This window comes from Pleurodeles waltl, chromosome 5 (genome assembly GCF_031143425.1).
Source record: "Pleurodeles waltl isolate 20211129_DDA chromosome 5, aPleWal1.hap1.20221129, whole genome shotgun sequence".
NCBI lineage: Eukaryota > Metazoa > Chordata > Amphibia > Caudata > Salamandridae > Pleurodeles > Pleurodeles waltl.
The window spans coordinates 1,487,844,097-1,487,871,618 of NC_090444.1; the positions used below are offsets into that span (position 1 = coordinate 1,487,844,097).

The 27,522-nt window shown below is 42.5% G+C and overlaps 1 protein-coding gene across 10 annotated transcripts in view; it reads left to right on the forward strand.

The window, feature by feature from the left end:
• The window catches only part of DST (dystonin), a 1,789,835-nt gene that overhangs the window by 1,086,536 nt on the left and 675,777 nt on the right, over positions 1 to 27,522 (forward strand). For all 10 annotated transcript variants that reach the window (XM_069235771.1, XM_069235778.1, XM_069235775.1 and 7 more), the window contains 4 exons: positions 4,076 to 4,269; positions 12,609 to 12,771; positions 21,921 to 22,004; positions 22,102 to 22,209. In XM_069235771.1, coding sequence (XP_069091872.1) covers positions 4,076 to 4,269; positions 12,609 to 12,771; positions 21,921 to 22,004; positions 22,102 to 22,209 — 549 coding nt within the window. The remainder of the gene's footprint in view (positions 1 to 4,075; positions 4,270 to 12,608; positions 12,772 to 21,920; positions 22,005 to 22,101; positions 22,210 to 27,522) is intronic.

Consider the following 27,522-nt stretch of genomic DNA (forward strand, 5'->3'; position numbering starts at 1 on the left):
TGCAGTGGAAACAAGAGAAACATATTATGTAAAAGCAGCTTACAGCAAACCAGTTCAAAGTCTAATATACTTTTACAAACAGATGAGGACTCTGCATGACAGCCGAAACCATCTGTAACATTATCTGATTTCAGTGAAAACTTTTCCTATCTTCCAAGAGGTCCACAGAGCATTTCTTAAATCAGACCCTAAGTACCTACAGGAAAAAGGTATCAGACATGCACTCGGTGGTAAACTACGTTCCTGTCGCTAAGATCTCTCCCTCTCTCCACTTCTACTTGTAATACAGGTTTCTTAGTCCAAAACCCATCACTCATGAGAACGCTCAAATCACACTTTACCTCTGGCGCTGCACCACTCAGTGTCCTGCTCACGGCTGCATTCTGAAAGCAGCATCCGGATAGTGGCTGTTATTATTGTAATGCCATTTTTAAAAGAGAAACCATGCAGACGTGCAAGCATAAATCTTTCTGGTTGTGTTCTTTTCAGGCCACGTAGGTCTCTTTCAAGACAGCTGGCTGAGCAAAAGACCGCATTTTCTTTGATAAAGGAACCACAAATGGTTGTATGTCGAAATATTGTAAACAAAAATATAATCTGACTGGATTTACACCTCCTGTATATTGTTTACAACAATATTGCCCCTTTGGGTGTACATTTTTGTTTAACTTCAATGGGGTGATATTTATTTAAACAATATTTAGGACACATCATTTCTGTTAGTATTTCAGTTATGATTTTTTGGCACAACCACACATATGTGATTGCCTAATGAAATACCACTTTGCAAATTTGCATTTTTTTGTATTTTTAACTGTACAGTTCATATGAATAACATGTTAGACACTCAGCCATTAATACTTCTACTGCTGCTACTAATACTATTACTACTTCTATGACTACCACAGTGACTACTACTACTTCTAATAATGTAGTTTATTAATTAATTACTATATGTTTGGATCACAAAAAACCCAGTTGGAAATAAGCAAATTGATGCAGTGACGTGAGCTTTTTATACACTAAGGTAGCCCTGATGTTTTTTAGGTCGGTGCTAGTCAATACTTTTCAATTTTAATAATATCACATATATATGGAATAAGGTACCCCCTGTTGCACATTATAAGGATATTGTAAGTCACAGATGAGTTCCTTTATATGGCTAGGGAACTCCGAGGTGACTTACAGTATTCTGATAATGTATGTCAGGGGGCCCTTTATTCCTTATAGTATATGGTCACACCATCACCTTTCATACAAACAACTTAAGTCCTTGGTGTGCAGCTCTTTCATATTAAGAGTGAGCATGTTTGCAAACATGAAGAATAAAAATAGAATCATAGAATCTCTAGTGCAAAATTAAACACATAAAAACTGATAGATAATTTTTGCAAAATGATATTTAAATCAGTTTAATACATGTCATTTGATATTTAAATCAGTTTAATACGTCATTTAAAAAACACAAAGTAGAAACATGCAGAAATATTTTAACTTTTCTATAACTACCTTAGGAGTGTAAAAAATAAACATGTTGCTATAAATTTCCCCTTTCAGATTGTTGTTGAACAACTACAAAACAGAGAAGAAAAAAAGAAAAGCAACATTTTGTTTTTGCTGTCTAAACAGCTGCTTTAATTATGCTCTGTGACCTAGCCTGCCTTTCATCTCTGCTACTCGCTCTGGCAGCAGGCATTGTGACTTCAGAACTAAACTGTAATTACATATTACAGTTTACTTCTGACAATATTTCATCAGTAACGGAGTGCGTCACATTTCGACAGCATGCGCCACAGTTCGAAATTAAAGACATGCTTTTAATACGGGGAATGCAGAATACCGTGTATTATAATATGCTTACAAATAGGGGGTGCTAGGTAGTCCTCTTCATCCATTGGCCAGTTGTTGTGTCATTCACATATTTCCTCCACCCCTACAGCATACAGCAAGAGACAGCTGGCCAGTCTTCTTCAGCCATTGGCTAACGTCATTGTGAGTGACAGCATTCTCCACTTTCATAAGGAGCACATTTTCACTCAATGTAGAACCCTTCAGTGAGAGCGTGTGCTTTTTGAGACCAAAACATATTTTTGTTTTCAACCAATGTTTAATTGTAATGTTGGTGAAGGTCAGTAAACTCCCAACAATAAAGTTGCACAAAAGCCAGGGCAACAAGCATTGGCAAAATAAGACAGGCAGCTACTACCAGACCTATTGGCTTTGTTGATGCTTGCCGTGAAGAATTATGTTGACCTATGAAGATACGAAAAATGGGAAGGTAGGTTGAGAACAAGATGTTCGAAGTGAAATTTCTACAATGAACCACGGGGTGGAGGAAGAGGTAAGGAAAGCAGAACCCCCATACGTGTGTGCTGAAATTTTTTAAAGAGGCATACTGCTTCACCAAAGCATGAGGCAGTTGGCAAAAAGGAAAAATCACATGAGGGGTGGTGTACAAAATGACACCCTCAACCATGTTTCTTCTTTGTCCCTGCTAGCACAGTTTCCTATAATCCTATGCAGTAAAGCTATTTGGGTCAACACCCCCAAGTTAGAGTTTGAATGGATACTTCCTGGCACTAATTTGAATCCTTTATAGCATGTAAGAATGACCAAAGGCCTATCCCTGTTGGACTCCACAATCTGGAGAGGACCTGGATTTGGGGAGGCTACAGATCTGGTCATGTGATGATCTGTTAACCAATAGGGATGCAACCGAGGAGATTTCAAGACCTCAGGGAGAGCTCAAAAGAGTAGATGCTATACAACAGTAAACCAAGAGAACAAAGCATTCAGACTATAATGATGCAATTCACTGGATTAAGGAAATAAGACCTAATGGTGGCTCGAATATCATACTCCAAGTGTCAAAATGTGAACAGTGTTATGCATCTTTAAACATCTGTTGTAAGAAGCACCTCAGTCACTCTTTCACATCCTTGACTGGAAGCAATTTCACATTTCCTAACCTGCCTGAAACTGGTAAAGTCTTGATTGATAGAGCTCATGCTTCAAATAAAGTCCAGTCTTAAACACACACATATGAATATATATTGAATAAACCTAAGAACTAAGAGACATTCCATGGGTGAAACTATGCACTGTGAATTATAGGAGACTGTTTGCAGAAACATTTTATTTTGACTACAAGCCTTCTACTTGCTTATGGCTAGGTCTGTGCTATATAAATACTTGACACATTTATACTTATACATTTATACATAAAAGAAAACACTGCCTGCAGACTGGTCCTCATAGACAGCCTCAAAAGATTGAGACGGACAGAGATGGATAAATGGGATTCTAATGGAAAGCCAGGTAAACATCGACGATGTGGAGAGAAACCACCCAAATACCATTAGTGGATGTGTCGTGGTGAGAAACAAACCCTTAAGCATTGAAATCATTTTCTGACTCATTACTATCTCTCCCCGGTAAACAGAAATGCCTCCCCCCAAGTATTTCCCTCGTGTCGATGATATGAGCAGTATGGTACTATGGGCCATATGTAAGAACACTTTTTCCCATAGACACAGACTGGGTAAAAACCTTTGCTACATCTGGCCCTATGTCACTACTTTGAAGTTAAGACTAAACAATTTTAACAACCAAGCATGCAGTCATTCTAGGGCTAGTAACCCAATGGCCTCTTGGTACTTTACCACTGTTTGGCATTCTCATTTTTCTTTTTCTTTTTGTCAGACCATGTTCCATTCTTTTTCATTTTCCTTTCTAGAAAAATAGTCTTCTTACACTCTTGGCATGATAGTGTTAACCCCTGCTTTTTAAAAATTTCCAATCCACATTTTTCATTTTATGCCGATTTATTTACTTTTAAATGTGCCTCAGAACCTAAAAGCTCCTGACAAAAGTGTGCTGAATAATTTAAGCTCTAGATTCTCAAAATAAACACTATGACAACTCTATATGTGAAATATAATCTATTTGATACAAGGCAACAGCTAAGTAAGTACATGTACTGTACAAAACATTTTTTTACAGTAATGTTAGGTTTGTAGGTTCAATTGCCATTATAAATTTCCTTTTTAATCACCTCTGTATTATTGTATTTTAGAATTGGAGGTCGGAAGTAGATGAAAAAAGAGAGGTGTTTCATGCCTTGGAAGATGAGCTCCAGAAAGCAAAAGCAATCAGTGATCAGATGTTTAAAACGCACAAGGAACGTGATCTGGACTTTGACTGGCACAAGGAAAAGGCAGATCAGCTGGCTGAAAGGTGGCAAAATGTCCATAGTCAGATTGATGGCAGGTGAGATCTCCACCAAACCAGCATGTGGTCACATCTTTTTTTACTGGAATTGTAACAGAATGCGGATGCTGAAGTGGACAGGAAGTAGCAGAAGCAGGATTTTATTAATACATAGTTGAGCTTCTTTTTATGACTGTTTTGACGCTTCCAGTATATATGTTTTTAAATGTAAAAAAAAAAAAGTTAATTCTATTTAGCAATTTTGCTCATTCTTTTATATGAGGCTACTTACTTACTTTCTTCTCATGATAAGTTGGCTTGAATGTAAACTTCAATCTGCGTCACTCAATTGGAGTAAAAACAAACGAATGGCAGAAAGAAAAACTACTTATCTGTTCTGTCAGCTTGGTTCCTCCATTCACCTGGTTGTGCACAGTTCTACTGTCTTTTGTGTTACTCTGTGACCTTTGCACAATTGTGCCTGTGAGGCTGTCCACACAAAGTGCATGTTACATTAAGTGGCAAAAAATATTTGGTTTAGGCTCTGGCTGTTCTGCTTCAGAGTAAATTGGCAAGAAGTGAGAATTCTAAGCAAGTTGAGTAATAGTGAGGTTGTAAAGGGCTTATATCAGGATACTAAAAAGCTCTTGGCAGTTTGCTTTAATTTGTAGCACATTGGACTACAGTGGGACTTTGTTTAAAGTTCAAGCATGTGAAGATGTCCTAAGCAACATCAAGTTTCAAAGGGAGTTTTGCTTGGGAAAGTAGTGTTTTACTTTAGTTTGACAACACTTTAAAAGTGTGCATAGGCAAAGGATCCATATTGCCTAGGTTTTCAGGCATGGGTACTGCTACCACAATTTTTACTTTGTACATACTCACATTTGGAAATTATGAACTTTGAGCTCAGCTCAGCCATTGTATTATGTTGAGAATTTATATAGTATGGACCTACCACTGATGAGGACTGGAGTGGTCCAGTATGCCAGACCTTGTTTAAATGCACAGTTCTTAGATTGCAAATTATGGTGTATCATATACCTTAGCTGAGAGCTAGGTGGGTTCTCCAGTCTTGTTGTTGCGGACCTGGTAGAGCACCTAGACCCATCTATGTCTACATCCAGCTCCATTGTTTGTCTTGTGAAACAATTTTGTAATGCGCGGTGGAACGTTGGGACACCTTAGTTTCAACATCTCGAAGAAGGCCCCTTTTGATAAATATATTGTTCCTAGGGTACTGCTGGTGGGGATATGACTAGAACATGTAACCTGATATAATATCCTCCAGACATTCATAAGCCCATGCAGTCAGACAAATTCAGAAGTGGTTGCCCTCATCTTAACTATGTGGGGGAAGCAAGCTGAATCTATACTATAACACAATACACAATTAAAATCTCCCATTAATAGTGTTTCACCGGACCAGTCTTATAAATCCAAATAGAGCCTATTCAACATCTCAGGGTCATCTGCATTTGGCCCATAAACAGCACAAATCACTAGTTGCCCATCTGCCCCTAGCATCGGAAGCAGTCCTCAGGGCCTTAAACTCTAAGCTTTTTGCGACCAACATAACCACCCCTTCAGTAGGAGTGGTTTGAGACGTGCTTACAATAAGATTGTACCCAAGCTGTTTGAACAGATGGTGATCTTTGTAGGCCAGATGTGTCTCTGTTAATGATATTATATGTGGGTTATGCATTTTAATCTCCTCCCGTACCAGCTGACATTTATTGGAGGAGTTCAGGCCAGATACATTTCAGCACATACAATTAAATCTATTAATAATCTATTCATATTACGTAATCTCCAGCCTCGACAAGACCGTCCCAGAACAGAGCAATGCCTATGTGTACCTCCAGTAATGCCAGCTCATATTGCAGCTTCTAATTAATCTGATTAATCCAACTATTTTCACCCACAGACCCCCCAATCTGCCTCGTATTGTCTTAAGGGTATGTCCCAAGGTATTGTCTGACCACAACCATAGCTGTCATGGGTGGCCGGGTCATGGCACCAGTTTTACTTCCCTCAACATTTGCTTGCTGACCCTGACTGACCCTGATTACTGTAAGGTTATGGCAAATACTTTCACAGGATTTTTGGGGGATGAACACGGGCTCAGCTTCTCCAGTTGTGGTGTAGGACACAATGAAAGCTTACATTAGGGGTATTACAACACAGTTTATACATGTGCAAAATAGGGAAATGCAAAATAGGGTTAACCAGCTTGTTCAGGCAATTCTGCAAGTGGAAATCTCTTATGCATCAGCTATTAGATCTGGGAGCCCGATGAGTGAGCCCTTAATGTCAAACTTATCAATAGACGACCTGAGCTGGGTCAAAACTTCAGGAAGAGGGTGACTGCCAGTTATTCTAAAAAAAAGGCTTTGCAATATAAGTATGGGGAACAGGTTGGCCGAGTTTTGGCCCATTAGATCTCAGATAGAAAGGCCAGGTGTCTAATCAAGCGTATCAAAGGCAGTGATGGATCTGTGCATACTCTTCCCCAAGCTATTGCAGAGCAAGAACTGTATAACCAACCCCAAACTCCAAGATTGACAGAACTTGTGCCTTATTTTCAGGATAGTAAGATGCTGAAATTGTAGACATCACTATTACAGATTGATTTTACTGCTGGGGAATTAGAAGCTGCTCTTATAGCTTTGCCTTCGGGCAAAGCGGCAGGGGAGGATTCGATCCCGATGGAGGTTTACTAAACATTTCAGTACATTATATTACCCCCATTCACAAGGGTAATGCAGTGTATCAATGAGGTTGTCAAAGTATATTGTACTTGGAACATGATTAAAATAATGGTATTTGTGAAGAAGGGCAAACCTCCAGAAGAGATGGGTTTGTATTGACCCATCGCTCTTGTTAATGCTGACGCAAAGATTGTCACCAAGGTTTTAGCCATTCGGCTTGCCTCTCTTTTACCATATTTAGTCTCAAAACAACAGCACAGCTTTATTCCAGGCAGAGATACCAACAGTCATATTAACACAACAATAGCTGCTTTTGATGTAGCTGAGAAAACGGGAACCAAGCTTGCCATGATTCTAGTAAACACCAAGAAGGCTTTTGATCATGTGACCTGGGACTGTTTATGCCTAACAATGGGGGTCCTTGGAACTGGAGATTGATTCTGTAAATGGGTACAGTCCCTGTACAGGTCTTCTTTTGCTAAACTAACATATGCTGGCATATCTACATCATCTTTTAAGATCCAGCGGGGCACACGCATTGTATTTGGATTTATATCTACAGTCATTGCAGAGGGATGTAGGGATTCTGCATATGACCTATGGAGATTGTGAATTAAGGGGCAGAGCATATGCTGATGATGCAGCTGTATACTCTGCTGACCCATCAATGGCCATGAAGTGTATAGTGAAGGAGGCTGAGAAATTCGGCTTGGTTTCCCGCTATAAACTGAACATTGCCAAATGGTGTTGAATTATGATTCGGCTACCTTAATATCTGGGGTAGTAACAACAGCCCTTTACTTGGGAATTAAACTAACTGCATGGGTCCATCAGATTCTTAAATTAAACTATTAGTCCTTGCTTCAGTCTGTCACTTTTAAGCTACGATTCTGGAATAGGCCCCTGATAAGCATCAGTGGCCACTGTAATATTATTAAAACGAATGGAACCCCTAAAGTTTTATACTTGTTTCAGACAATTCCATTAAGGGTCCTGAAATCATTTTTCAAGCGGCTAGAAGGGGTCACAAGTAGTTTTATGTGGGGTTATAAGTGGGCAAGGCATGCTTCTTAAAGCTACCATACAGGGGGGGGGGGGCTGCAGATTCCCAATTTCAAGATATATTTTTGGGCAGCATTTGCTGGTCTTTTTCGCAGTTTGCTTACTTTAGTATACCCAGACTCATCTGTTCTTGGTTACCCCACCTGGCTTTTGTTTCTGAACAGAGGCGTTTTCTATACAAAAATATAGACCCAATTATTACAAGAGCGTAAGTCTTAAGTTTGTTAGGGATACTGTAACTATCTGGTGAGAAATTTGTGCTAAACACTACATAAACTTAATACCTGGGAAAACACCACTCTGGGATAGCCCAGCATTCCCAGGAGTTTTCCACGATACTCTTTGTAAAGCTTGGGTGAGATTAGGAGTACTGACAGCGGGACAGTTTTTTGATGTGAATGGTTTCTGCTCAGTTGCAAGTTATTTAGCCTTCCTCATCATCATTTATTTAGATATCTTCAATTGAGGGATTACTTTCTCTCCAGTTGCAAGGGCGCTATTGATCTGGAATTCTCCGATATTTTGTTAAGCATTCTCAAAACTAGCCGGAAGGTATTAATTAATATGACTTATCAAGGGATCTGGGAGCATACGAGTGACAATAGCCTCCGTTTAGCTGCCAAATGGATCAAAGTGTTCTCTGGTGAGGTGACACCCTCAGAAATATATAGGGCTTTGGCGATGGTGGAGGGGGTGGTGCTTTCTGTAAATGTGAAATTGCACCTATTCAGAACCATATGTTTGTTATATTACATACCGGAGAAGTTCATGAGGTGGGGCGCAAATCTTAATTCAGATTAAGCTAGCTGTCCTAAGTGCAGATGTCAAGCAGTTGATTTTCTACATGCCTGCCCCATTATTAAGGAGTTTTGGGAAAGTGTGACTCAATTGATTATGACTAGTCCAGGTTATGAAATCCAGTTCACACCAATAAAAATAATGTTAGGATACCGAGTGGAATACAACACTGGGTTAAGATGACTGCTGTCTCTACTCATAATTTCATAAAAGACTTTGCAATGCCAGATACTGGGTTTTAGTTGTTTCCCTACAAGTTACTGAATGGTGGGAAACTATTCGGCAAAGATATGGTTTGGAACAAGCTCTGGCCAGAGCAAGGGTAGCCTGCTCACTCAAGAGATTTGAGAAAATATGGCGAGGATGGGTTTAATTGGGAACTTTAGATTATTCTGTAATAACTCTGACTTCTGTGCAGACTATATGAAGTATTTTTCTATTGCAGTCCCATCCCAGTCGAACTTAATAAAAATAATTTAAAAAACAGGAACGTTGGGACACACAGGGAACAGTAAAACCAATTGAAGAGGATAGGTTGGTGTTCCAGTGCACACCTGCAATATTGGGTGTCCAGCACTGGAGACCAAGGGGGTCATTCTGACCCCCGCGGGCGGCGGAAGCCGCCCGCCTGGCGGGAACCGCCAGAAGACCGTACCGCGGTCAAAAGACCGCGGCGGTCATTCTGACTTTCCCGCTGGGCTGCGGGCGACCGCCAAAAGGCTGCCCGCCCGCCCAGCGGGAAAGCCCCAGCAACGAGGAAGCCGGCTCTGAATGGAGCCTGCAGAGTTGCTGGTGTGCGACGGGTGCAGTTGCACCTGTCGCGATTTTCAGTGTCTGCCAAGCAGACACTGAAAATCTGAATGGGGCCCTGTTAGGGGGCCCCTGCAGTGCCCATGCATTGGCATGGGCACTGCAGCGGCCCCCAGGGGCCCCACGACACCCGTTCCCGCCATCCTGTTCCTGGCGGTTTTTACCGCCAGGACCAGGATGGCGGGAAGGGGGTCGGAATCCCCATGGCGGCGCTGCTTGCAGCGCCGCCGTGGAGGATTCCCTGGGGCAGCGGAAAACCATCGGGAAACCGCCGGTTTCCCTTTTCTGACCGTGGCTTTACCGCCACGGTCAGAATGGCCCCAGAAGCACCGCCAGCCTGTTGGTGGTGCTTCCGCGGTTGTTGGCCCTGGCGGTCCATGACCGCCAGGGTCAGAATGACCCCCCAAATCTCTTAAAGATAAATTGATTAAGTTTTTTAGGAGATGTGGTACTAAACTAGTGTATAGTATGAGTATACGGCATTCTTTGCTATAAAAGTTTAGTCTTAGAACAAGAGCTTAGGACACTAGAATGACAGGGGTAAGGTGGTTTCAAAATGCAGATGTAAAATCTGAGAATATTCTACTGAAAGAGGAGCAGAGGCATGTGTAGTCTCACAGCAGACGTGACAGATAAAAAATACAGCGAATGAGCTGAAGAAGTGTTGGGAAGGAAACAAAACAAGAAATTAAGCAAAGGCAACAAGTGAGATCTTTTTGGATTTGTGAGTAAAAAGAGCAGCTACTCAGTGGATAGATGGTTAACACCTGTCATTCTTTACCTTCCATGGTTTATATAATGCTAACGTTGCTATAAGGTCAAGAGGAGGACACTTGTGCTTCACAAACAAAAGTAGACTGCCCTAATTTCAGGTTGATTGTACAACATAGAATGCAACATTAGGATGGATGGATGGGTGTGTGACTGCGGGTGTTCCTTACTAGCTTTATATCTGCAGCAGCTGGTGGTTGGCTATAGAGACTTCAGTGGCAGTGTTCCTTCTTTCATCGGATCACCAGCCATGCTGAAGGTGCACATCTCTGCTTGTGATGAAATAAGGGATAGTTTGACGTAGAATGGGTACTGTTAAATAAGGTAAGGGTGTTTAAAGTAAAGCAAAATATTTCAGGGACGACATCTGCAACATTTTTCACAAACACATATTTGTTACATATTAGGGTTGGGCTGACACTCCACTTTGAAAGTTTTTGTGACCAATAACATTGTAAGAGAGGGAGAGAGAGAGCGAGCAAACTAAGTCAGCAGTAAACAACTCTTAAGTGTGATAATCATGGACAATGTAGGTACTGTTAAATGTGTGTATTAGTGTACACACAGTCGTATAATCAACATTTCAGATAATTACTCCCAGGTTTTCTCCTACACTTTGAGTAGATCTCTTGCTATTTTGGTATTTACAAGAATCCCAAGGAGTACTCTTTGAAACCTGCAACCACACACAGCAATACCGTGCAAGTGTTTCCTGAGTGGGAGTCGCAAAATATTAAGCAAACCTACTTATCAGTTTGTGAGTGCTTCTTACACTTTCTCTGACCATTCACTCACACTCCACCTTCCGTCTCTCAACTTGAAATTATGCTTGCAGAAAAGCCACTGTATTGACAGATTTCATCTGCTGTAAGTGCCTGCTACAATCCAGAAGCCCACATAGCCTGATTGTTTTTGATTGGTAGTTTTGTTGCGGTTATGGTTTTTCATTTTGGTGTGGGCTGTCCTGACAGAGCGCAGTAGCACCTCACTTGCTCTGAAGAAGGCAACATATTTATTTGAATGTCTATGCTGACATTACATATTCATGCATGTCTTAACATCACATGCACAAGACAACATTCACAAATGCAGGTTTTGAAGTCATGTGTTAGTACTTCAGGGTTGTAGTACTCAATATCTAGACTGCCCTGTTTTCACTGTTTATTTCTTGTGGATTTCAGTGGTGTTTTCTCAGTATATTCCACTTCTTTTGAAATCACTGCTTATGAGTATTTATTCAACTGCCTAACCCCCAACATAGACAATGCCTGTGTGTTTTGCAGTGATTCTTATAAAGCACATATGTAAATTAAAATAGATGTAATGTAGGGTATGTAGTGTCTTCCCATTGATAGCATGTCTAATGGACTTACGTTAGACTATTTTACGCATGAAAGGTATGTGTATTTTACTTTCAGCTGCACTGAAATCTCATTACCTTCTCTCACATCACATTACCTCTCATTACCCGGACCCCCTGTTAGATTGCTCCACCACCCCACATTGCAGGGATCATAGGTAATACTTAGATAAACTATGTTTCAAAAAATATTATTGTGGAGTCAGTGAAATGTTGCTCTTCATTGCTTAATTAAACATGCAGATTTATTGGTCACATTTAAAATATTAAATTAGAAAACAGCGTCCATGATGTTACATTTAAATGTACGATGTATGCTTGTCGTGCAAAAAACGGTAATGGTTTGACAGTCAGTACTCACCACGACCTGCGAAAAACTCTCTCTTGCTACATTGTTTGCATTATATGTAGTACATCTGAGTGGCATTATAGAAAAATGGCTTTTTCAGTTGTCAGTTTCAGGCACCAAGACATTTGAAAAGATAAATCACACCTGGGGTGCTTATGCATTCATATTTATTTTTGGCGTGAAAATGTTTGCAATAGCAGATGAAAATGAGGTTGCAACCCCAATTAAAGTCCCTTGGACTGCTACTGAAAGAGAACTGGAGAAAAAAAAAAAAAAAAATTAGAGGTTCCTCCAACTATCATTGAAATTTCACAAGAACAAATATAACAAAGTATAAATGAAGTCTATATATGTTAAATGCATTTTGAACTGGTTTGCTACTACCTTGAAAACCCAGTGATTTTGGATATCTTCTCTGCCTTAATATGTTCACATTTTTTTTGTTACTATTGCCCTCATCCATTCTGTGACTGTTTTGCATTTCTAGTCATCTATTCAAGCCATCCATTCACAAATAAATATTTTTCTCACATTATACTAGGTTACGTGACTTAGATGGCATTGGAAAATCATTGAAGTACTACAAAGAATCATATGTGGCACTGGACAACTGGATTACACAAGTTGAAGAAACCCAGAAAAGACTTCAAGAAAACCAACCCGAGAACAGCAAAGCTCTAGCAAAACAGTTACACCAGCAGAAGGTACTTGGAAACATATGGGTTGTGACCTTAAAGCAGTCCTGGGATATTTGTGCCACAATAAGCATAGTGCTTCCTCCTCGCTCACAAACATTTAAGAGATGTGCATAGCCGTATGAATGCTGGTAATATTGTAGGTTATCTTCAGCTGGACAAGCATTACTGTCCAATTACCCTTCTGCTGGTTTTCACGCAGCTCTGAAAATGTGAGCGTATGGTCTCTGTCCTTACTCAGACATTTCATAATGGACATTGCTCAGAGTGGCTGGCACCCAATGTGATGTTGTCCAATGCAACTTTGAATTCAGAGCTTATAAGAATTGTTGTAAGGGCCTCTATCTTCAATCAAATAGCATCAGCTTAAGGTAGTTTGGTTAGCTCCACATAACGCCCAGTATCATTTTGTTTAATTTATGAACAATAACTTTTAGGGGTCCCACTGAGAAAATTATATTTGGAGGGCCCACCGCATTCACCTTGCATTATGTTTTGAAGTCTGTCTCAACTAACCCATATAATTCTTTCATTGTTCTGTAGATAACACCATGTTTGATGGCATGTATGGTTGTAGATACAAATGCTCTGCATGCTACTGCCATCTAGAGATGGGTTTGAGCTGGTGCAAGTTGTTTTTCTTTCTAAGAAGTGTTCAGAGTCATAAGCTCAAGTGACTCCTCCTCTCGGTGATATTGCACAGGCATCGACTCCTATTTTAGATTGTTTTCCCGCAGCCGGGTGAGAAAGGAGAGGAGGAACGTGAATAGAAAAAAAATGTCCATCCATTGTATAAATACATATGTACAACTTTATATATGTATAATGTAACTGCAACAGCCATAGGTGTCCGGAGAGGAGGAAGGGCACATGTGAATCGACAGCAATACCTGCCACAAACAAATGCTTACAGGATAAGTAGCATAATCCATTCGATGGCTGTTAGAAATTGGGTTTCTGGTTGGCTAGGGTATGCACCTCAACCAGGCAGAACTTACCCACTCTAGTCAGGGCAAGGGAGTTACACGTCCAAGATAACCCATGCTCAACCCCTTGGTAGCTTGGCACGAGCAGTCAGGCTTAACCCGGAGGCCATGTGTAAAGCGTTTGCACAACACACACAACACATGTGACGCAATATTCCCACCACAAAGGAAACACAACACTCGATTATATGAAAATATACTGTATTGTACACAAGGCAATTATCAGACCAAACATCACATATCAGTACTATCCTGCTACCTTAGCAGTTGTCAGAACGTTACACATTAGTTACTCTGCAAGCTAGCAGTAGTCACACATAACACACAGGTTACTTAGTATTCTGCAACATAAGCAGCAGTCAGGAAAACACGTTATTACATCACAGCACTTGTCATAAGAATATCATAAAATGCCCATAGTAGGAACATTAGAAAACATATGGCAAGTTAGAAAAACATATTAGCAAGCATGTCCATAAAAGGAACATTTGCATACACATATGTAAAAACATCAAACGCAGGTAGGTAATATATGAATCAAACAAAAGTCTGTAGAAAGAACTTCGGATGGCAACTATATTGGTCCTTTAAACAGTACCTGGTTGGATGAAGGCACCTCAAGTGCCTAGAAGGTGAACAATGGGGCCCCCGGCGCGCTTATGCGCAAAACGGGGGCCTCCCTTATACTCTGCGGTCAGAGGAGGGCGACATGCACCTCCTCTCTTTTATAGACAGGCCCCTCCGGGGACCGTGATTACTGGGGGCCCCCCAGGGCCTCAGCCGGCCCTCACGAGGGGGGCCAAAGCCAGCAAAAACAACTTAGGGCAGGAGGGGGGCACCACACACCCCCTCCGGTTTAATGACAGGCCCCTCCCGGGACCCGCGATCTCTGGGGGCACAATAATGCCCATTTCACCTAACAGCAGAAAAGGAGCGTCCTGCTCCTAACACAGAGGCCAGGGGGAAGGGGGAACTCCCCGCGCCTTCCTCTGGTCCTGCCGTGAAGCCACAAGAAGATCAGACTCCTCCTGGAGCCCGAGCAGACACTCGCCTGCACCCGATGCGGTGCGCGAGTGTTCTTCCAGCTTCCCGAGTCGCTGCGGTGATCTTATTTAAAGGGGCACAATGCAGCAAGGAGCCTACAAGCTCCCAAGGCTCCATAAGCGTGCTGCAATAAGCGCTATGGCAGCCACAACCACGGAGAAGCACCCCACGTGAAGAAATGGATGCAGGGGTCAGCGGCCACAGCACCCTGCCCCTGGGGAGCAGAATCTTAAGACAAGGTCCTCAGGTGGAGGGCCCAGCTACAGACCAGCACAAGGGAAAGGCAGCAAGTGGCAAGTCCTTCACAGTGACCAGGCAGGTCACAGGTCAGCACAGCAGCAGCAGTCCATGGCGGTTCCTGGTGAGTCCTTTCAGCCTTTGGTGTCCAGTTCCAAGTTGATTCCAAGAGTCTCCAAATTGTGGGGAAAATTCCCCTGTACTTATAGTCAGTTCTTACAGTGTTTTACAATGGTAGGGAGAGGAGGTTCCAGCCAGTTACAACTGGTTCTGGGAGTGACCCCTCTCTCCTTTCAGCACCGGCTCCAAACATTAGTGGGGGGTTAACGACCCTATTGTGTGAGGCCAGGGCACAGTCTTTACAAATGCAGGTGTGTCCCGCCTCTCCCTTCTCTCAGCCCAGGAAGACTATTCAGTATGCAGATGCACCTCTGTGACACCTCAACCCTCCCTGTGTACAGGCTGTCTGAAAAGTATGCACAAAGCCCCAACTGTCACTCTGCCCAGATGTGGATTGGAGTCAAGCTGCAAAACACCAGAGTCATAAGCATAGATAAATGCGCACTTTCTAGAAGTGGCATTTCTGTGATAGTAATAAAAAATACACCCACACCAGTAAGCAGCATTTATTATCACCATCACACCCATACCAAACATGCCTACGCTACCCCTCATAAATCAGACAATACCCCTTACACATAAGGCAGGGCATTTCTAATGCAATCCTATGAGAAGGCAGCACTCACAGCAGTGAGACACCAAATTAGGCTGTTTGTCACTACTAGGACAGGCCATGCAATATGGCACATATCCTGCCTTTCTACATACATGGCACCCTGCCCATAGGGCTAGCTAGGGCGTACCTTAGGGGTGACTTACATGTAGCAAAAGGGGAGTTCTGGGCCTGGCAAGTAAGTTTAGATGCCAGGTCCCTGTGGCAGAAATCTGCGCACACAGGCCCTGCGCTAGCAGGCTTGAGACAAGTTTGAAAGTCTACTTCAGTGGGTGGCGCAAGCAGCGCTGCAGGCCCACTAGTAGTATTTAATTTACAGGCCCTGGGTATAGAGATACCACTGTACAAGGGACTTATAGGTAAATTAAATATGCCAATTAGGTAGAAGCCAATCATACCAACTTTAGATGGGAGAGCACCTGCACTTTAGCACTGGTCAGCAGTGATAAAGTGCTCAGAGTCCTAGAGCCAACAGCGAGAGGTGAGAAAAACCAGGAGGACGGAGGCAAAAAGACTGGGGATGACCCTGCGTGAGGCAAAAAGTCCAACAATGGCATGTGTGGCTGTAGAGACACATGCTCTGCATAGACTGTAAAGCAATTCCTCCATAAAAGTGGTTGCTAGCCTGTAAAAGTTGCAGTTGTCTGTAAAAGTGTATGCAGCACATCCTGACCTTCATTGGCTTATTGGCGTGCAAACACATCTAAGTTGTAGTGTTTTGTGAATGTGTGGTGTGGACCATGTAGCTGCCTTACAAATGTCATCTATGGGATTATTATCCAGGAAGGCCAATCTAGCTCACCTTTTTCTAATGGAATGTGCTCTAGGAAACACAGACAAAGGACTTTTGTCTGTAGCATAGCAAGTGTGTATACATTTGACTGTCCAGCTGGCTATGCCTAACTTGGATATTGGGTTGCTTTATGAGATAGGGAAAAAGCTACAAAGAGCTGTTCGGTTTTGATAAATTCTTCTGAAGGGCTCTTTCCGTAACCGTGTCAGGCTGCGGAAAGAAAACTGAAGACATGTGAAGACAAAATTAGGTTCTTCTCCATCCCACAAATCTTGCTCAGCAAAGGTAGGTGGATGTCAGGGTGCCTCTTGATCCCAATCTCCTACTAAGGAACCATTTCTATAACTGGTCCTGGTGCAACCTGAGTTTCTAGACACATTGGAAACGCAGGAGAAGATAAAGAAAATGCAGCAGTAGATAAAGGCTTTCAAAACAGGCATGCCGTGGAACTTCGGAACCCTTCAGGCACCACAGGTCCAAGCAGAACTCCAGTCACTGTACCATACTAAGAGGTGAATGTTATTAGTAGTAGTAGATGCAGTGATTCATAGGTTCAGACATGTAATTAGGAGATGTGGTTATTGTCAGTAGGTTACTAGATCTTTAGTAGAGCTTTCGTAGATCATTCATAGGTCCAGCATGCGAGGGTTAAGCAAGTTACTTAGTTTAAAGATCCTAGACTGCTGAGAGTGGCTTTTAGCAATATTAAATTTGCCAACAATATATGATCAACACTGCAATTTGTAGCAGGCATGGGTAAATACATTTAGTATAGTGTACAGGAATCCATAACATGAAACAAATGGGGTCTTGTGAGTGCCCAGACATATCAGATGGACTGGTATCCCATTGCTTTTAACATTGCCTGCAAACGCATAAGCCTTACCAAAGATATTTCAGTATTTCCCAAAAAAACAGTCTGGTAGCGAGACCCATTGAAATGATACAGATGCCTATGCATAAGCCAGTACACAATTCAAAGGACCATTTTAAACTGGGAGATGTTATTGAGAAATGCCACAAAATCTGTGGGTTTGTCAAATATCATAGGATTGGCTTTATGAAAGAATCTCATTTCTGAATGGCCTACTAGAGTGAAGAAGATGTTCTGTGATATAGTATCTTTCTTTAGGTCTTGGAACCCCTTCCTCTAAAATACAATGTCTTTGGCCTAGCCTTGCAAAGTTTTTGTTTTTGGTTCATTCCATATGGTTGTTTTTAATTTCATCAATTAAACGTGAATCTCTTCTATATGGGGCAGCATAGAGGTATAAAGATCATGAGTCTAGGTTGTTAAATGTTGCGCGAGGTTCTGATTGAGACTCTCACATCCTCTCAGTTTCGGAGTCTTTCAAGAAGGGTATCCCTAACACTTTTGGGATCCAAGCTTGTAGAAAAACAGCATATAAAGTCCCATCTTTTTCAAGGTTCTCAGGTAGACTGAAAATCCTTAATTTCCCTTTCTAAAGAATGTAATTTCAGATGAGGTATGCTTTCTTCTGTATTTACTTCATCTAGTCTTTTACCCTACTAATTCTTGTTTCTGCCTCTGTTAATTCCATTGAGAGATATTTGAAGTCTTTCCTCAGAACTCAAATTTCTGTTTGTATTGGTGATGGTGCTTTGTGTGAAGTCATAGAATGAGGTAAAGAGTTGCAAAAGCATATTTGCACTGGATTCTGTTTTCTCTTCAATGAGTGATCCTAGTATTGGAGGATCCGATTTCATTCTTTTCTGACTGACTTTTGATCTTTTTCCCCTCTAAACTCCTTTTTTTTGGCTGCTGGCATAATGGGTACTAAGTCTTACACATGTACTTGTGGACTTAGCTACAGAGTATTGCAGTATGGTAGTTGACGGGCAAAATGGCAAGTTAACTTGAAACTCATACGTGTAATGGTATTAACGATGTTTCAATGCAGAGTTGTTGTTATAGGGATATCACCAGATTAACTAGAGGCGTAATTGATTTAGCAACTCAAGTTTCGACAGCACCATCAAGGCACTATGCTGCATGGAGCAAATAGCTTGTAGTTAACACATAGATGACAATGCCTTAAGGTGACATAATTTAAGGAAATCGTAGCATGCTGTTTACATATTTGTTTAATTTGTTTTAATTTAAGTCAAAGTACCAAGAATTGTGAGCGCCATTTGCATACAAACAGCTTAGATCTGCACAAGCCAACATTATTAGTATAGTTTTTTTTGCCAGAAATTTGTAGTGATGCCAGTAGATATGTGTCCTTATCACACTCCACATAATGATCACTTTTTATGGAGCAATAGCTAAGTTTGACAGCACATATTTCAGATGTTGACTATGGCCTGCTCGGTATCATTATGTAAATCAGGCTCACTTGATTACCCTTATCTGCCTCACATCCTGCAGGTTTGTCCTATAGTAGTCAATTCCATTCTAAATACCTTACTAAACTTCTCAGTTTAGTCGGCGATGGTGCCGAGCTGCTGGAAAGAAGCTAAGCTAATACCGTTTCTGAAATAATATTCAGCTGATAGATCTATTCTTTCGAGTTTTAGGCCTATCTCCCTCCTACTTCCCTTCTCTAAGATTCTTGAGAAGCTCATTAGTTGCCAACTGTCTCGCTACTTGAAGACTGGCCCATTGCTTCACCCATCCCAATATGGTTTTCGTCCCTGCTTTAGAACGGAGACCAGCCTGGTTGAGGTCACAGACACAATGAAGTAAGTGGTAAATCAGGGGAAACAAATTGCATCAATTCTTCTCGATCTATCAGCAGCCTTTCATTTTGTGTCTCATTTCATTCTCTTGCACTGTCTGGAAGACATTGAGGTGGATCAGCGTTGGTCTGGTTCCTTTTTGAATGACCGTAGCCAATCAATTTGGATGACTCCGCATGCCTCTGATTTCCAGACGTCTGAGACTGGGTGTCCTGCAGTGTTCCACCCTTAGCCTGGCTCTTTATAACATTTACATGACTGTGGTGGAGTCTTTTGGTGTACAGATTGTCTCCTGTGCAGATGAAATGCATCTTCTTCTCACTTTGAACAGGAATGCACCCAGTGCTCTTAGCAGATTTAAGTCATGTTGGACGGCTGTTTTCCAGTGGCCGTGGCTCATTTACTTTCATTGCAATACCAATAAAATGGAGATACCTCTATTTGGCTTGCCTCCCCATTAGGGGATGGTAAATACTGGCCCAGTCATGTCCCAGCTCCTCCAGCCCTGGCTTCAATAGTGCACAATCTGAGTGTGAAGTTTGACAATCTTGCTGATTGTCAACCCCAGGTGTGGTGGCCTTGAGTTTCAACTTTTAGTATCTATAAAACAATGTTTGTACTTATTTCCATTTGAGACTCAGAAATTAATCCTTCATGCTCTCATCCCCTCTCGGCTGGACAGAGGTGTAGTTTTGGAGGGTGGGGTGGGTGTGGGGTGTTACACCCCCCTAATGTATTTTGTGTAGGTGCTTTCAGTCGGGTATGGTGAGGTGACTGTCAGATTTCACCAGGAATATTTACACACCGACAAAAACGCATACACACTCTCTCTGTTTGGAAAGACTTACAAATGTTGATTATTTCACTAAATAATGTGCTTTCTCTCACTTAAGACACCTACCACATACACGTTCCTCTCCCTTTCCACTGCCCCTTAAACACCTCTTGTGATCCCTGCTTGTTGTATAATGTATTTTAACATCATGCACCAGTGTGAATGTCAGAAAATCTGAAGCTAACACCCTCCAATCATACTGATCAAGCTACGCCCCTGCGACCTGAATATGCCAATACTCTCTATTAGGACCTTCTGTCCTACCAGCTGAAGACACTTCAGCTGGTACAGAATGCCAGCACTCAGCTTCTTCTGAAGGTCCCTAGAGGGGCTCAAATACATCATCATCTTAAGGAGCTGCATTGGTTACCTGGTAAGGAAAGGATACAGTTTGAAGGTCCTCTTCTGGCTCACAGCGCCTTTTATCTGTCAGTTCCAGCTTATCTTACTAACAGGCTCACTCCATACTACTAACAAAATGTCTCCATTCCTCTGAATCCCTGCTGGCTGTGGAACCTCGATTTAAAATGAAAAATTTGGGAGGCACTTCCTTCTCAAATCTTGCAGCCACTGCTTGAAATATCCTCCCTTTTCACACACTGGCTCTGAAAGACTAGCTCTGGCTTAAGGTAAACTTGAAATGTGGCTTTTCCTCTCAGCATATGAGTGTTTCTTTAGGTTTATGTGTTATTTAGTTGACTTAGCAGTGGTACACTCTTTGAGTAGCCATGCGTTTTATACATTTGTATTATTAGTATTGTCTGTTGCTTTGGAACCTTTCATGAAGTAACACCACTAGAGCTCAACATGCTGGACTTAGTCAATACTACAGGTGTTTGTTGTTCAACCTTTGTTGGGATAGGAGTAGGGTTGTTCAGGGGCTGTTGAATATGTCAGTTATACAACAGGCCTGCAGTCACTTGTTTGCTGCTATGACTGCACTGACCACAGGATCAAAGGAGGTTGCAGTGTTAATGCGGTACGCATATCTCAGTGTTCACCATTTCTGTTTTGACAAGTATCCTTTGTTATTCATTTCTATGTATTCAGAAGAAATCATGTTGTTTTGTTAGAACTGCAGTGAACGTAAGATAGATGTCACTTTGCATCAACTCATTGAATTCAATTTACTGAGTGTTTAAAGAAACAAATTCCCCTGTAGGCACCCTTACCAGTGAGTTTGTCAATACCCAAGCCCACAAGGGTAAATCGGGTTGCCCTCTTTTTCCTAAACATGGACGGCCTCAAGGGCAGCAGAGTAAATACCAACAGTGCCTGGTGAACTAACAGAACATGAGCCATACTCTAAATAAAGCCCATAGTTAGAGCAAAGCAGAAAAGGGGCATTGAGACAAAGGTAGAGGAAGGTATGGCCTAGAAAAGATTAACAGGAGGAATGGGTGTTGCAAAGGAGGTCTCCACAAGAAAGCAGAAATAAAGTGTAGGGGTGGTATAAACTGAGTTTGAAAACGAGTGGAGGGAGCAAAAGGGTTGTCCTCCAAAAAATGAAGCGTGGAAGGAGGCAAGTGTAGAAGGAGGGCGAGAGATGGAACAACAGAGGTAAAAGTTAGTGGAAAGAGAGAAGGTGAGTTTGAATAGCACCCCCTCCCAGCCAGCAATTTAAAAAAAGTTGAAATGTCACACAGTAATGGGATGTGGGAAAAAAAAGGTGATGAATTAAAAAAAGTTAAATGCAAGCCTTGAAGTAACAATAAAAGCGAGATCCCATGGTCCGGATAAATACAATTCACAGCTTTAAGAAGAAATCTAGTTAAAGGCATTTTAAAATGAAGACATTCTATATTAATTGTTACCTTATTTTTGCAGAGCCTAGTTTCCGAGATTGAGATGAAACAACACAAAATCGATGAGTGCCAGAAATATTCTGAACAATACTCTGCTTCAGTCAAGGTAAGACAACCATCCCCCTTTTGATGTATGTTGTGTTGCGAAGTAAATACCTGCAGCCAGATTCTGTGTGTTAACCACTGTTTCTCGCTCTCGAAAGGACTATGAATTGCAGTTAATGACATACAGGGCCATGGTTGATTCCCATCAGAAATCACCTGTGAAGCGACGCAGAATGCAGAGTTCGTCAGACGTGATTATACAAGAGGTAAGGGAATTTATGTGATGGGAAGTGTGTTTATCATAAATGGCAGCTTGTGAAGCAGGATTTGGAAGCTGTAGCCTAGGAAAGGTCCATCTCTTTGTGTATGGGGTCTCTGCCACTAGTACTGAGTCTCTGCAGTCGTGAAGATACTACTCCTAAAATGTGTTTTATGAATAGCAAAAAATCATAAATTTACAAGTGTTAGTGTACCCTTGTGAATCAGGCCCTATGTCTGTTACATATACTTGCTCTTTTGTATTCCTATATTTATGGCCAGTTCACTTCCAGGAGTGTATACTGTTTGTAAGTGAATATTGAAAAAAGGTATGCATAGGCGTTGTGGACTGGCAGGACTCTGCTCTGAATGCTAATGCTGGCAGTAGAGACAGCCACCATTACAAGCCTGGTGAGCTTGTGCAATGGCTTTAATAGCTTTCAATTAAATATATTTTATAAGATGAACTGTCTTCAGATCCAGGTGATGGTCTTCGGCAAAGCGGGCAAAGGGAAATAGTGAAATATTAACAACATCTTTAGAATCATAAATATTTAGTTTTAACAAACAATGCACTGGGATAAGTGTAAGACTAATGCTGCAGGGTTATGCCGCTTTAATGTCGTATATGCTGGAACAATATAAATGCCAGCATATAGACCACACATTTACACATTCCCATTCATTCACATTCAAATCACGTTTATTGCAATTCCCCCTCTTTCTAGCCTTTTTGCTACTATGCTGCCCCTATGTTCACCCTTACACAATGAGCTGCTAATCATGACTTGTGGTTTTAAATCGAATTGTGTTTTGATGGGCTAGTTTATATGATTTTAACACAAAATCGAACATAACATTTTCTTTTTGTAATAAGCTTAGTGCATGATTCTCAAAATTGTCTCCATGTGTGAATCAGTTATAACCTCCAAAGTAGACACTCCTGTATCACTGAATCAATATAATTTTGGATGCAGAGGCATCATTTCATTTGTGAGTTAAGAAGTTCAACCACAGGCACAGGCATCTGATCAGTTGTAAGTGACAAGTTACGCCTAAACAAGTCAGGCATAAGTGCAAATGTAAGTCTGAGAATTGCAAAGAGAACCTCCGTTTTTTAGTAGTGAATGAGGCAAAGAAATGCTGACAAATGCTATTGTGAAATACAATAAACTTTGCAGTCACTATTTTTAGTGCAACTAATCAGTGCACCCCCTGAATATCGAAGACAGAATATCATAGTGTGGAGATATTGAGGACGAAATACTTAAAGGTAAGTATAGGTTTTCTATATCTAACCCACATATATGTACCTCGATGATACATATATCTTCAAGATAGATATATGTGGAAATAAAAATAGTAAATCTGGGGGGGGGTGGCCCAGGTGGCAGATTAGCTGAACACCTTTTTTCCTGGCTCCCAGCCTGGCCTGCTTTCTTTAGCATATGTCTCAAGTTCCCCAGGGACCACTTTGTTTAACAGATGCCTGTGATGTCTGTGGTCCCTCTCTAATATGGGGCGCCACCTGGAGGGAGACACCCAGTCCCGAACCCCAGCTGAGCAAGGAGCACTCCTGATGGTCGGGCTTGGCACATAAGATCCCAGAATGGCACGCTCCAGCCTGCAGTGCTGTTCGAGGCTACAAACATGCGTAGCACCAGCTACACCAAATAACAAAAGAGTGAGATTGGGTGTCAGGATGAGCCTACTGTGCTCCTGTGAGAGGCACAGGGTGTGGCAGCCTGCGAGACCCTGCAAGCATACAAGGAAAACAAGATGGTACTAGAGATCACATTTCAGCTTCAGGAACTGAATATTTAATGATGTGGGACGGATCAGCAACACCGAGCAGTGCAGCAGTCCTCCTTCCCCACTCACCAGCACTGCTTTGGAGGCCAGGTAGGGCATAGGCCTTCACAAAGGCAGTTAACAGCTTTACCTTGAAACTCACATAAGTCATGAGTGTGTCACTTGCAGACTGGCCACTACTGGAAGAGCAGACTGATCGGGACATAGGGAAGGTTCAACCCCTGTGACCCCATGTTCTCTTCTTTTTAGTTCTTGCCCCACAGTACAGAATATGGAGCACAGCTCTGCATGCCCCTAAGGGCCGTTTGCTGTCTTACCTGGGCAACCTGAGGCTAGACACCAGGGACAGGGACACTTACATGACACAGGGGGTGCCTGCAGATCCAGGAAACATGGCCCTCTAAAAAAGGCCTTCTGGACAGCCTCCGCACATTTAAAATAGAACTGTGTGGTAAACTTCGATATGATTTAGACAAAGTCTAGGTTATATTAGCTCTGATGGCTTCAAAATACAGGAACAATGTACAGACTTTGACTCAGTGGGACAACATATCTTTTATGTTAAAAGTAGGCTTGAAGACCTCCAGCTGCCTGTACAGGAGGCCAAAACTAATCTCCTGATCAAGGTGCTACCGCTTGGTCACACATAGGCTGAGCCTCTCCTCTTTTTAAGTAATACTCTGACAGATGTTTTCTTCGGGCCTGGCCAAACCGTGATTGCTGGTGCGTTTCAATAACCTGCTTGTCTGTTGTCATCTGCTGTTACCAGGAAATCCATTCGTTTTGTCCCAACACTGGTCTCAGAAGAGCCTGATGGTGCCGGCCTCCCAACAACAGTTTGAACTAGAATGCATCCTGCTCTGCACCTGATAACAAAGTTGAAACACATCAACATATTTGTGCCTAGAATGTTCTTGTCCGTTAGTCTGCGCCCTGAATCCACGAGCACCTCCTGTCTTTTTGCCCTCCATTGACACACTTGGATGTGGTCCATAGAGTTTTCCAGAAATTTCTACTCTAGCCTTATGGACATGCCATACAAGGACTTCAGGCACTTTCAGGATAAGGCCAACCCAGTGGCAGAGTGCATTAAGAAGAGTAGGGCTACAGCCTGCTCTGTTGGATTGTTGGCTACCTCACGCCAGCCTCAGGGCCAGTTCTATCCCTGTGGGAAATTGGACAGTTGTGTCAGTCTCATTACCTGTCATCACCAGTCCTGCAATAATCTAAATCCTTTTGGAGCAATGGGTGGAGATCCCATAAGACAAATGAGCAACAGGGGCATCATGCAAGCTGATCCACCACTCCTTCGGCTGCAGTACCCTCTAAGCTTCTTTGACTGGCCCTTACTGCTGCACAGCCACCCCATTGCCAGCAGGAATCAGCACCTCCTGCCAGGATGGCAGGCTGTCACCTTGGACAAGTGGATGCTACAGATCGTTCTGCGGGGTTACGCTTTCCCATTCTTGAACATCCCACTGCCCTTGCTGCTATCTCAAGAACAGCTGATTGAAGACCATTTCTCCCATTTGTGTCAGGAAATCCAGGCTATTTTGGCCTTAAGAGCCATAGAGACGGTGTCCGGTATAGAAGTAGGTTGTGGTTTGTTATTCCATCTAGTTTCTGGTGCCCATGTAGGATGGAGACCTCTGCTTTATTTTAGATCTTTACCCTCTCAATGCTTTACTGAGGAAGGACAAGCTCCAGATGCTCACCTTGGCTCAGGTCTTGTCTGCTCTCAATGTTGGAAACTGGATAGTAGTGCTGGAACTGCAGGACACCTATTTCCACATTCCCGTTTTGCAGGCCTACAAGCATTACCTGCGGTTCATGGTAGACCACAAGCATTTTCATTTCATTGCTTGGTTGTTCATGAAAGTCATGGCGGTGGTGGCAGTCTATCTGCAGAGGTCAGGGGTCCCAGTTTTCCCTGTCTGACTGACTGACTGTTGAAGCAGGCCCTGCCCCAGACAGTTGTTGCCCACCTCCACTCAGCACATTGATTCACTATCAATGTGCCAAAGTCACACATGACCATTTCTCAGACTCTTCCTTTCATTGGAGCCATTCAGAAACGTTTGGGTTTCATTCCTTTCCTCCGGAAAAGAGTGCCCAGAACATTCTGGATATGATCCTAATCTTTTAGCCTCAGTCCTGGGTTTCAGTGAGGTCAACTCCGAGGCTGCTGGGACTGATGACCTAGCGTGCTTGACCATCATGCTGGTAAAGCACAGCATCTAGCATATGTGGGCTCTTTAGTGGCATCTGTAGTCCCAGTAGCAACAACATGAAGGGAACCTCTCTGACACTGTTCAGATTTTGGAGGGGACTGCAGAAAACTGCAGTGGGGGCTACAGGACCACGATTGGATCAGGGGCAGATCACTCTCCATTTTCCACCAAGAGTTGACAGTGGTGACCGATGCATTGCTTCTGGGGTTGAGGGGCCATTTGGGAGAGGTGGAGATTAGAGGTCTCGGCTCCACATTTATTTGCTGAAGCTCACAGCCATCCTCATGGTGTTGAGATCCTTCCTCCAATCATTTTGAGGTCAACTGGTTCAGATGTTCACATACATCACCACCTCCATGTGGTACTGCAACAAGCAGGGTGGCATGGGGCTGTGGACTCTGTTCCCAGAGGCCCTTCATCTCTGGGCATGCCTGAAGTGCCAGGCGGGTTTCCTGGTGGTACAGCACCAAGCAGATCTTTGAACTCCAGTGCATAGGAGCTCAGTTGTTGATGGTTAGTGGATCATGAATGACACATGCACCTGGAGGAAGCACAAAGTCTCTTCACAGAATGGGGAGAATCTTGGCTTGGTCTGTTTGCCACCATTGGCAATGCTCAATGGCAGGACTTCTACTTGTTGGAGTTTCCAAGACAACTCTCGCTAGGAGACCTACTCTCAGTGGAATTGAACTCGGGACTCCTTTACTTCTTTACTCTTTTCTGCTAATACTACTGCTGTTCCGAGTTCTCAAGAAAATCAGGACAGACATGGGCACAGCCATCCTGATGGCCTCAGACTGGGTGCGGAGAGCATGGTATCCCGAACTCCTGAGCTTGAGCATCTTTTCTCTAATCAGGATGCTCATTCAGGAGGATCTCCTGTCACAGCAGCAGGGCAGGGTCCTGCACATGAGCCTGCTAACCTTCCACCTCCTTCTGTGGAGATTATGCAGCAGCAGGTAAGTGCATTTGACCTTCCTCCCAAAGTCGTGGATGCTATAGCAGCCAGAAGTTCTTCTACTAAGTCTATATATGCCTACCATTGGAACAGATTTGTGGCTTGGTGGATGACCAGGCAGGTTGATACACTTCATGCCAAGATGTATGAGGTTTTGTTGCTCCTGTTACCTTTATCCCAGCAAGGCTTTGTCTTGGGCCCTGTTAAGTTACCTGTCTGCTTTTTTGGCCTTTCTGTGATTGCTGGCCTAACTTCCTGATTTAAATCACAATTTGTGATGCTGTTCCTTAAGCAGCTTCAACCCTTCATCCTTCATAATG